At 39.2% G+C, this 12,829-nt stretch overlaps 1 protein-coding gene across 6 annotated transcripts in view; it reads right to left on the bottom strand.

Annotated features, from left to right (window-relative positions):
• Window positions 1-12,422, bottom strand: part of PTBP2 (polypyrimidine tract binding protein 2) — a 45,655-nt gene extending 33,233 nt beyond the window's left edge. For 4 of the 6 annotated variants that reach the window (XM_085068138.1, XM_085068139.1, XM_085068140.1 and 1 more), the window contains exons 1-2: window positions 12,250-12,422; window positions 10,651-10,681 (exon numbers count right to left, since the gene is read on the bottom strand). In XM_085068138.1, the coding sequence (XP_084924264.1) occupies window positions 10,651-10,681; window positions 12,250-12,407 (189 nt within the window). In that variant the 5' untranslated portion in view covers window positions 12,408-12,422. Of the gene's footprint in view, window positions 1-10,004; window positions 10,026-10,650; window positions 10,682-12,249 lie in introns of those variants that run through there. The other 2 variants (XM_085068145.1, XM_085068144.1) reach the window with 2 other exon arrangements.
• Between the last annotated feature and the right edge of the window lie 407 nt (window positions 12,423-12,829).

The raw sequence follows: 12,829 nt of genomic DNA, 5'->3' as shown, positions 1-12,829 counted from the left end.
ATTCAGCAGCATTTTTTTCCCATTAATATGACATGCATCAATTTGCAATGGTTCAGCAGTTACTACATACACAGCTGAAGCAACCCCAGTACCAAATAAATGCTCTTCTCAAAACCTGCAGGAACTTTATTATTCTGAAATATCTCAAATTTGAGATGCCTTTAGCTTCAAAAAGTTACTTACAACAGCAACTGCTGTGAGAAAGAATACAAGAGTGATTACATAAACTCCTGGTTCCTAGTAAATCAGGCTTTCAAAAAGCTGTTAATTTCTTAATCCACAGCAGAAAAATCCAAAAGAAGCACAAATTACTCAGAGCGGATATTCAGTTCCTATATTTGTGTTTCATGAACAGTTCTCGCTTCATTTTCAAACATATTTTATGTTTCATGAATACCTTCATAGTCAGTCAAGATTCTGTTGTTGCACTTGAAAGTTTTAACATTTTTGCTTCAGAAGAACAATTAAATGTGAATTTCTTACACTGGCCTCTATCATAAATTCTACACTTGTCTTATTCACATAAATTAGTGTTCAAAAGTCTGATTCACAGACGTACAGGTTCATGCGTGACATGTTTTTCCAATTCCTCCATGAAATCATAAATGTATAGCAAACCTCTACTAACTCACTCCCATATATATTTCCCAAGCTTTTGGTCAAAGACAAAGATCTCTCTTACCGTGTGAGTAATGATCTTAGTAGACATACATAATTATTTTTCCTAACTGGTTATCAAGCAGCCTAGACCCTTCTGTACTTCAATTCAGAATGTAACTTTAACACCACCTATGCAGCAAAAGACATGATGGACTTGGACACAGAGTGTTAAATTACAAAATCAAAAGCAGTACAGTACCTGCCTGGTTATTGTGATTTACTTCAAAAGGGTTATCTGAAGATGCTGGCACTACGGTGTGACACAGCCAACTCCTGAATTACACAGACATAAATACTTATTTCACTTACATTTATTCAGCAGAGATGAGACTTTATTCAATTTGTGGTTTGGGGTGCTTGACTTTGGTTTTATGTGCATCTTCTTTTAGAGGGTGCTAAGCCAAAAAGGACTGACATCTTGCTCCAAGAGCAAAGCTTTTTATCACTCTGCTATGTGTCACACACGAATTTCAAAATCATAACCAATTTTCCAAACATCTTGAATATTTCATTTACCTTATTCTCAAGCACAGAAGTTCTGCCAGTTGAATGGTACAAAACAAACCTTTAACCTAAATGAGGTAATTGTATTGAGTGTTTCACAGCTAAGGAAACCAAACTCAGATTTTTGAAGAGTACAGAGAATCAGACTCAAGAAAGGAAGACCCAAAAGCAATGTTCACTTAACTCTTTTCCTGGTCTTGCAAATCACTATGTTCTAAAGAATCAAAGCAGTTTGAGATTGTATAACAATATTGAAGATTGCAAATACAGAGATGGCAGAAACATTCACATCTAAGTTAAAATAACAACTAGAAAGCCACCGCTATGATTTTATTTCACCATAAACTACAAAGGAAAGTTACTGTAATAGCAACATGGTAGAGACTAATTGAATCTGTTTTAGCATGAGGCAAGAAGATTAATAAGAATAAAATAAGAAGTACAAACTGCTGTTATTCTATTAATAGGTCATCTTTTAACATCTAGGTCTCAAGAGCACAAGCTTTCAATGCCATATTTCTATTCCTACCAATGTCAAGAAGTTAATCTACATTAATCTTCCACAAAAACTAACAACTAACTACTCAGATCAGAGCTATCTAGACCATTTATCTATGAAATCAGCATCTGCCAAAATAGCAGTACACAAAACAACCAAGGGAATTGCCAAACTAGCATCTTGCAGTGAGTGAACCTTGGATTTGTCACAGAGTCAATACCACCCTTTCACTGAAACCTGTGTTATCACCCCCATGACCCCATGAGACCATTTCCATCCATGGTGGGAAAACATCATGTTTAATGTATAGCTTCAATCAATGGATTTATGTAAAACTGACATATAGGACCACTTTCAAAAAAAGACAAAAAATATACCAACTCAGATTTTTAACATATATTTATATTATATATAGATATATATATTTAACATATATACTTAAGTGAAAAGTCAGAATTATATATACAAAAATTATTTTGTATACTGTAATTTAAAGACATCACTTTGATATTTTAGCTGATTTCCCTAAGTGAATAGTTATTTCATATACTGCCACTTCTACAATTCACAAAAACAAGTATATAAAGAGAAAGAAGAAGCCCCTAGCTCAGCAAATTAACGTCCTAGGTCCTTGCTTTAAGTTACAGCTAACTCAAAATCCGTCACTACACAAGCTGGATTCACATAGCAGAATTTCAGAGATTTTTTTCCCCCCATAAGAGACTACTAAAAAGCTTCATGCTATCACAGGTTATATTATGTAGCTGTGTAATTTCAGGAAGTCATTGCAATCATACTATCCTTCTAGGCTAATCAAAAATATACTATTTAGAAGTCTTTGCCAACTACTGTCCTCACATTCCCAATCAGGCTTTAAATACTTCACACATTCCCCAGTTTTTATTACATCCACAGTACAACCAGACAGTAACAACTTTGGCTTGAGAGTTACCAAAGTGATGCAGTCCTTTATGCATCAAAAGACTTTTTGACAATTATTTACATCAGAGACACACCAGCTTTTTTCCCAATAATTCAGGGCTATGGAGACTGATCACAAGTTAAGGCTAAAACTAACCTAAAGTGTTACAGAGAGCTTATTAGAAGCACTACAATATTCCTAGAAACAGTAAACCAGTGACAGAACTGTACTTTGTTAAAGTCAACAGCACCATCTAAAATAATTTCTTAAATTCCCATTAGAAATTAAAAAGAAGACACTCAAAGATATTGAAAAATACATTTTCTTACAAATCCTCTGATTTGTGGTATTTACATTTCCTGATATTACAAATCTCTCTCAAAAACAGGATGCTTCTGCCCTCCCCATTTCCCTGTCTTCTCCCTTCCCCCCAAATAAAAGACAAGTAAGAGAACTTCAGTTGCACTGCACATTTACCACAGTCATTCTCAGCCTACAGGCATGAATTTCCCAAGGGGTATGACAAGCCAGGAGACAGATCTCATGATTTAACAGTTGGATTTAATGTTGGATTTAATCCAACAGCATTGTAAAACACTTTATTTCTAACAACATCTGGGAACAATTTAAAAGAAAAAGCCAGAAACCTGATGGTATGGGAGAGGAATAAGCATGTGTCAGTTTCAACCCAGACATTAAACATTCCCCTCTAACAGTTACACACCGTAAACACACTGCTTCAATATCTGAAGTAACTTTGGGGACTGCATGTTTGAAACAACAGAACAACACACTTTGAACCCCCAAACACAGCATTTATAAACTTATGTTCAGTTTACAGGTGAGGGATCAGAATTCAAAGGATGCTTCATTTTTAACATGATGAATTATATGAAACACGGCACAAATACACCCTCACATAATCTTTCATGAAGAAAAAACGCTTGATCTGCCTTACGCTCTGATTACACACTCAACTGTCAAAACACATAATCCAAACTACCCTGAGGAATTTGTTACACTTCTCATATGTACAGGATCACACAAGACCCATTCAGGACAGGACAAGCCAAGCCCATATATACAGCCCAGAACAAACTCCATGCAGGTTCACAAGCATCTTACAAAGCATACAGTTTAACTATAAGCTTGCTATCGCTTCACCAGAACCTTACATGCAAGAACACCTACTTGAAATTTTTCAAAGAATACACTATTTAACTATATTAGCATGAAAGTTTATCAATTAAGGTCATGACCTCCATGAGTGCTTAACAAGTCACTTATAACATCACTTGTTTTTCATTCAGTTTCAAGTCAACTGTATACAATATGAGCACCTTTCCATATTTTATTTTCTTTTTTTACCTTGCTTCAATTATTTTCATATTCTCCTCAGTGATGCATACATTGCTTATATAGCCTAATAACTAACTTTGCCATTTTAACACTCCCAATTTTTCAGTAAGAAAGCTTCTAGGAGAAAATTAATAGAACATTAATAAAAACACACAAATTTTGTAGAAAGTGAGAGAGAGAGCAATCAAGGGAATTTGAAAAGTCTTTAAGATTGACAGGCAACAAAACTCAATTTCCCTCAAAAATCTCCAGGTTCCCAAAACACAAGGTTGAAAAGAGACAAATTTCTCAAAGCACCAAAAGATCAAGATGGACTATTAAACCAAAAACCCAAAGAGTAAAGAATCAAATCTCAATTTACACCATGTCACACAGCCTCATTTGGAAACTTCCAAACTTGTAATTGTAATGAAAGACTGGAGGCAAGATTCTCTTCTAATATGTCATTGCTTCAAACATCCAAGAGAAGTACATTAACAAGATAATTTATTCCAGCATTTCAGACTTTTGACTCCACTTTTACCAGGAACAAAAGTGCTACTCTCAAACATCTATACATTACTGGTACATTATTGTATATTATTAAAATTAAAATACGTGAGAACAACTAACTAAAGCTACCACCTGGATGTGTTCTTTGCCTTCCAGAGAAGCATGGTACCTTAATATAAAGATCTGGTCCTTCAGCAGCAGTTTCTACACCTTGAAATGCAGTCCACATGGAAGGTATTTTCTAGTCAATTATCTCCTATTTTTAACTAATAAGTTAAAAGTGCTAATGCTATTTTGTCTGTAACTCAATATTCATGTTACACATTCACAGAAAAACTGATTTTATGAAAAGGCAAACACAGCTATGTGGACTTGCAGCTATAAAAAAAAAACCAAACCCCTAAATCCAACATCACAGTCACAATAACAGCTTGTGAAACCACAACCTCATTTGAATCAACTACCACCAAAAGCAAGAATCCTACCTTCTCCCTGACCCCAGCAACTTGTTCCTATTCTGTCCTTCCTAATTCTATATTGCTACAAGCACTTACGCAACCACATGCTTTGGTACAAATCTGAGTAAAAAGACGTAGCTCACTGTTGTGTCAGCTTAGCTTTATCCTGGTTAAGTTCCCAAGAGAGGTTTGTGAATTGGCTACCTAGACATCTGTTGCACAAGTATTACAGTGACAGAAAAATATGGAATGCAGCTTGATTTCCTTGTGAAAACATGGCCTAAAGCTCTAGGAAATGGGAAAGGTATTTCCATGCTGGTATTAGCGCATATTTTCAGAGATGGCGCAGGTGATTGCATTTCTCTTTGTACAATCCCTCAATTAAGATGCAAATCTAAGCGCTCTGTTATGAATGAAAACTAGCTGATTTCCAATAAGTGAAACACATCAAAACATATCAAACAGGTATACTAAAGCTTCCTTACTACAGAGAGCAAACTAATTTTCAACATGCTTCCTTTCGTTCAATTTTCATCTTTCCATGCTTTTTCACATATATTACAGTGGCAGAATGAGCATTACAAAAAAAAAACCAAAGGTACAAAGAAAAAAACTCGAGTCAGCTATTCTGAGAATAAGTATGAAAGCCATTTCAAACAGAGTCAATTTATAGAAGTTACTGTTATCAGATATCCTTACTGTTAGCAGATATCTTTCATTGTAAGAAGTTATTTTCTGTCACTATGTTCCCCACACCACTGCTGAAAAGACAAATCCAGACACCAGCTCTAGACTTCTGAACGTGATCTTACTTCAGTCTTACTTCACTGCTATAATGTTCCACACATTTTTTTGTTGTTTACTGGTGCTATCAGAACTATTACTGAATACAAAGGCTGTCTAAAAACATTATCATAGCTAACCTAAGATTAAAACACTTTCAATTCACAAGCAACCCATTCTTCTCATATGACTGCCTCCTTGTCTAACCTACTAGTAATTATATTAGACATGCAAGGTTAGCTCAAAATTCAAATGCTAACACTTTAAATACAATAAAACAGACCATCACATGGCATTTGTCTGTATGTATGAATCAATTCTTTATCCTACCACTCCCTTCTTTAAGTGCCCAAAATTACAACAGTGAAGGCAAAAAAATTCTGAGAGAGGAAAAAAAAAGGAACAGGCTTCAGAAATAAGTTTAGACAAAGTTTCAGAAGTGGGAAAATTTATCTTCTGACAACTTGCTAGAATTTGACTTTTAAATACTATTTTCATTATACACTGTACAGCTGAAATAAACAGTCACAGCATATCTACAGTATCTACTTGTTTCCACCATGAAGAAATTCTCAGTTATTACTAGCAAAAAATGTTCAGAGTTTTATAATTTTGTACGAGAAAAATTACTCCCCAGAGCCTGAGTTAAAAAACCAAAGTGGACAATGCCTCAAGAGTACTTACAGACTGCTACTTTGTGCTCTCTGCCTTTTCTCCATCAGTTCCTATCTCCGTCAGTTTTTAGCTACTGTCCTTCCCACATACTACTATATTCCTCCATGTTAAGTTTCAGCAACCAGGAAAAAGAGGGACTTTGTAATACTTTATCGTTTGGAAAACACAGAAAGCACTAGGAGAGCGTTTCTTGGCACCTCCTACCCATCCCACACATAACCAACTAAATACACACCACCGCTTCAAGTGCACTGTAAAGGCTGAAGCCCTGGCTTCAGGGGAAAGAAGGCCATCCCCACATCTTTAAACATTACAAACTGTGTTTAGAGGTGTGAGTTTCCCCATCTAGCTATAACTGGGGCTGTCTACACGTGGCAGCTGAAGCGTGGTTTTTGGCCAGTGTCCAAAACACTGTCATGAAGGTCAATAATTCCCAAATGCTATGTACCAAATAATCCATCCAAGAAGAAATGACTGGTTCTTTTCTCCTGTCAGAGAGAAGTACACCTCATCATTCTGAAACATGCAAGGCACAGATACAAAATGAGTCACTCGATTGTTCAGGCCCCATTTACTGCACAGCTACCCATCCCATCCAGGGGAAAGACCATCTATTAGACTGAAGTGGCACACACTGAAATATGGTAGGAGAGATCACCCACAATATGCACCCAAAGTTCACCTAAGTTATTCCCTACACCTGTGTGACATATATTCTTTACATCACATTTTATATCCCTCCAAAGATTCTTTTAATTACTCCAGAGAAAAGATACATTATATACTTCATACATTTAAATGGCTGAAAAAGGCTCTATCACACCAAGTGCCAAATTAGTTATTAAGATTAAAGCATTGTAATTGTAAAGAGAACACAAGAGAGCAATTCAAAGTAGTTATTAGATGCTGATGCGCAAAACTATATAGCCAGAGACTAAGGACCTGATATAATAAGAACAGAGCAACTGTAATGTAATTTTTTGAAATGAAAAAGCACATATTTTATACAATATGACAATTTTTTAAAACTATATATAAATAAAACTATAAAATGTATAGCATTTCTTCAAGGGACTGAAACTTTTTTAAAAAATTGATGAACTATGTAAATACTAACATTACTGGACTCCTTAACTCTTTTCTATTCAAGCATAATTTACACGAACTGCTCGTATACAATGCAAGTTCACAAACTGGCATCATACACAGAGCTAAAGCTCATTCTTTCTGCATTATTTTGCAAATTGTAATGTAAGGGGTGAACTGTGTGCAGTGACATTTCCCTGCCTCCATGAATCATAGGTAAGCAAAACACAACATTACAGACCAAATCAAGTATGAGATTTTTCTTATGTACTTACAAGATGATTGGGTTGTGACATGTTCTAATGTTTTCAGAAATTAAAGCACACTGCTCCTCTGACAGATTTTAGCTAGGAAGAGTGATCCCACTGCATATTTTAAGTTGCACAAATCCCCACATTTACTCTGTGTAAACCAAGTTTTCAAATTGTATTTGTCATTTTTTTCTACCTCCATTTTAATTTTTATGTTTTGTATGGGTTTCTGGTATTAATTTCTGGTGACTCAACATGTAAATAAAATGAAGACTGTACATCAGATGAAAAAAATGTTTTAAATCAAATCATGTGTACAATACAAATAAATGGTAATTGTTCCAAATTTATCCCTAATTTTCAGGTAACTCAGATGATAAAACTACTAACAAAGCATTATAAGCAAGCATTCCTTTTACTTTATACTTGCCTTCACCACATGCAGTCCTTAAGCTCAAAAGCCCTCTTTTAATTGAAAGACAACACCCAGACTACAGTAACTTCTTTTACTCTTTCATGAATGGGTTTAAAAATCCAACACGTTCATTTTTCTGTTTAAGAGAACAACCAGACAGACAACAGTCAACGTAACTTTCAAATTTGTATTGACATGACTGAGGATGATAAAATAAAGCAAATTTTCCAAACAGAAGAGTCATATCTCACAATCTGTTTCTCCAAGTATACTTGAATGTATCACAAACATGTTTTGCAGGTGAACAGCATATACACTGTGGGTGAAAAATCACAAGAAAGCATAGAGTAAAAAAAAAATATCCTGGATAAGGTGATTTCTCACAGGTAAATCCCTGCCCACATCCAATGACTATCCAGTCACAACAAAAGCAGCATTGGAAGAGCATTAAAACTGCTAATGCAACTCCTTGGATTCAAAACTTACTCCCTACACATTCCCATAGCACCCCATGAAAAAGCTGACAGCCAAGGGAAGGCCATATGAATGATCCCAATTGTTTATATACACTTCATAAGCAAAGCATTCCTCAACTTTAAAACATCAGTCCATCAAGAGCAATGAAGAGTCACCAGAGAACATGAGGACAAATGTCCTTCCACAAAACACAAGTGAAGCTGGCATTACACTACTACCCACACTATATGTATCATTTAGAGAAAAATCCCGTTTTCCATTCTTACTAGTATCTTGAGATAATTACAGAAGCTCCAGAATACGATCCAGTTTGTTTCTGCCATATTTAACAGCTTTCCTCAGGATATCATCACCCTTATTTATTTGCACTACTTCCACACACAGATTGTTTTCTTTTAAAAACCAGACAGCAAGCCCATTTTTACAAGGCAAAGAGCACAACTTCTTGATTCTTCTGAGCCTCTTGTATTTGTTTTACTCACTGCCTCCAATACACCTGTCTTGCCTTCTTTCTTATATTCAAAATGTAACTTCTACAATCAACAGAAAGAAGTGGTTATGTTATCTGAAGCATCTTTATTACACTGTCTGTCTTGTGTCCTAAAATTCGGTTCCAAAACTGCACTACACACTTAGGACACATTTCATAACACTCAAATTCTCATAGATTGAAGTTGCTCACAGCTGAAGACTGGGAAAAAAAAACTAATCCATTTACTTCTCTTCAAGCTATTAATGTCAGAATTCAAGATCCAGGTAATACATGTCTATCTGAAACTGCTTCTTTGCTAGACATGACTAAGGGCAATTTATGATTTTATTTTTTATCCCAAAGCTGTGCACATGGAGGAGTTTACTGCTGAAAGACTTGGAACTTCCTTAAGTTTTCCTCCAAACTACTAGATACATTGCTAAGTTTTAATGAGTTAACACTTTGTCTTCCCAGGCAACAGAGAAACAATTATGCCAGTTCATTTTTTTTTGTGATTAGCTCCCACAAAATACTTTGATAAGTACACTTTACTCACAATTCAGAGCATGATTTTAAGCTTGTCTCTAATACTGCACAAGCATATGGAGCCAGAGGGGTCCAGAATCTATGTAACTGACTTCTTATAACTCTTCCTAGAAGCAAGCTTACCCAGAAACATTATACAGGTACATCTGACAGAACAGCTGCTGTATCTACTGACTGGCTGTTTTATATAAGAACTAGACCAAACCCAGCAGAACCAATTGTATTGACATCTGAGCAACTGGGCCTTACTAGAAAAAGCTGGGCTTAGCAAGCAGTTAACACAGATCAGCTTCAGGTGAAAAGGCAGGTATGTAGCACAAGCAACAAAGTCCCTGAACAAACGTGAAGAGTTAACTGTATGCACCAGAAAGCTTCTGTTTCTACTACTGAAATAGAATTGCTCACATGCATTCATTAAAGTTCTCTTGTCCCATATATCTCTGCATTAACAGCATTTCTCACTCTGCTACTATGTAGTGCTGATCTTATTCCTGTAACAGATTTGAATAAAAAAGTGAAATGAATAGTAAATTAACAGCCATTTGGAAGCCCTTTTAATAAAAATATGATAAATTCATAACTGAACTTGAGAAATAAAAAGTACAGCAAAGCAAACACCCACTTCTGTGTCTACATAAACTCTAGCTCCCATTTTTTGTGTCCTATTACAGATAGCCACTTATTTTTAACTTTCAGTGGGAACTGTTTTGAAAAAAGGAGGGGGAGGGACAGAAGAAAGCATGACTTTTACAGTCCGTGCAACAAAGCAAGAGTGTTGTTTTGAAAAAAATATGCAAAATCAAGTTTTAAAATAAGAAGCTGACACCACATTAATCCAGAACCACTGCTTACAGTTCAGTGCCTAGAAAAGTCTTTTGTGTAGAGCCTCCAATTTACCTCTAGGGATTTTTGTTTAATAAAGTATATACAGCTGACTAGGTATCAGCTCACAATGACCAGTTAAAATCTTCCACCATGCAATTACTGATGATCAAAGCAGTTAATTTTGTTTCAGAAGTCTACCCCCTTATTTGTTAAGTGTACATCCTACCTTCACACCAACTGCAACATCAGTGACAATGCTGTAAAAAGAGAAAACAAACAAAAACACAAGTCAACCAATTTATCCTCATAAACCAAACTTTTCAATGTATTGCAATGACAAAATAATGAGAAAACAAACAGGCAACAATTTCCCTGAGCAAGAAACTATGTTCAAAGAACATGCAGGACTGAAGTACAAAAGAAACGTTAAAAAACCACCGAGCTCCCCTAGCTTATAGGCTTTTCAAAAGAGTACAAAGTTTCAAGTAAATGTTACTCCAATGCAGCACTGCCAGGAAATTTATTTGGGAAAACACGGGTTTCTGGACTACACGAGATTACACGCTGGAAACAGAGTAATTTAAAAGTAAATACAGAACTCCTCACACACCTCTGTTAACTAAGCAGTTAGTTCAGCAACACAGTAACATGGCCTACTCTTTGAACAGCAGAAAGCAATGAAATTTTTTAATTATCTGGGGGAAAAAAAAAAACCCCAATGCATTGGCAGCTACACCTATATGGAATTTAATGAGGTACACATATGCAAAACTCTGCAACAGGTATGTCGAGGTACATCTTTTTCTTAGAGGCTGTGACATCATCACAGTGTAATACCACAATCCGAAAAGAAACCTTAGTCCACACAAGCACATACAAAAAAAAAGAATGTGTGAGAGCATTCCACAATGTAGTACTCATTAGTGACAAGACTTCTCAAACAGGATTTGCAACTCCTACCATTATAATCAGAACCATAAAAAGCCTTTGGAACTCTCACAGTTGAAAGGTTATATGCTCAAAGCATACCAAAGAGATGGCTTCTCCGTTTAAAGCAGAGTAAACAATCTAATGGGAAATGTGGAAGCTGAAAGCTGCTGTATTTACACTGCCGAAGTCCCCAGCCAGCAGCCCCATTTTCCAGGTCCAACAAAAAGCAGGCCTGGCGTGTAGTGCCTGCCCATCCCAGCCCTCACGGTCCCACATGGCCCACTCCTTCCAACCTTCCCTTCTTCGGGTTTTACCGCCACTCTACTGCATTTACAAAGGCATCTTTCCACCTGGGGAGGGGGGAAGCCGAAGGGCTTATTAGGCAGTTTCTGAAAACAAAAGAGCTCGACATCTGGCTCCTGCTGGCATCGCTCCTCCCCTCCAGCCAGCTCCAAAACAAACCCGAGCTCTTGCCAGCGCGCCCCTCCTCACCCCACGGCCGGGGAAGAGATGCCAAAGGCGGGGGAGAAGGGGAGAGCGAGAGGCTCTGGAGGGGGACAGGTGAGGGTAGATCGCGCTGCTTCTCCACATCGAGACGCGGTGTCTCGGGCAGTACACTTGAGTACGGGGCGGCCCAAAGCCCTCGGCGATTTGAACGGGAAACCCGACAGAGGGGCCCGCGTTACAGAGAGCCTGAGCCCCCTCCTGCCCCGCTCCCAGCTCGGGCGGGACCTCAGGCTTCAGCTGTCCTGCGGCGGGAAGCTCACCGCTCCCCACACCCTCGGAGACGCTCGCCGACAGCCAGCGAGCGCCCGGCACCGGGACGGGTCCCACCACCGACCGGCAGCACGGGCGCGGCGGTGCGCTCGCTGCCAGCGCCCCGGTGCCCACTCACCCGTCCATCGCCGAGCAGGACAGAGCGCGGGCAGCAGGACAGGAGCCGCGCACGGGGACGCTGAGAGAAAATGGCGGCCTGGCCTGCACGGAAACCGCCGAGCGTTGCCGAGTGCCGGGCTCCGCTCCGCGTCCCCCTCCGCCACCGCGCACGCGCATGTCACGTGCGCATGCGCCGCGCGCGCCGGTGAAGCTCTTGCCCTCATCTGCCCGGCCCGGGCCGGCTCGTGAGGCGGCGCGAGCGTGCCCCGCCCGGGGCGGAGGGCGGGAACGGCGGCGCCTCACCCACACGCGGCCCGGGGCCGATCCCCGATACGCGATACCGACCCTCTGCTCCTCCAGCTCCGGAGCCGCTGCGGGACTGCGCGGCGGGCGGGCACACGGCAGCGCCCGGGCAGCTGGGGACCGCGGGGGCACACCGGCAGCGGGGGCTCCTCAGCCCGCCGGCGTTCCCTGCCGCCCCGCCGGCTGAGCCGCCGGACCCCACTTGTTGAAGGGAGAGAGTTTCCGCTCTTGGCGCCAGCGCTTCCCAGCGCCGGGAACATCCCTTCTCCCCAGGGAGAGCGCTCAGACGGGCCCGG

This window comes from Lichenostomus cassidix, chromosome 8 (assembly GCF_008360975.1).
Source record: "Lichenostomus cassidix isolate B80296 chromosome 8, HeHo_3.0, whole genome shotgun sequence".
Taxonomy (NCBI): Eukaryota; Metazoa; Chordata; class Aves; order Passeriformes; family Meliphagidae; genus Lichenostomus; species Lichenostomus cassidix.
The sequence above is the reverse complement of the archived record's forward strand: the minus strand, read 5'-3'. Positions and strand labels throughout refer to the sequence as shown.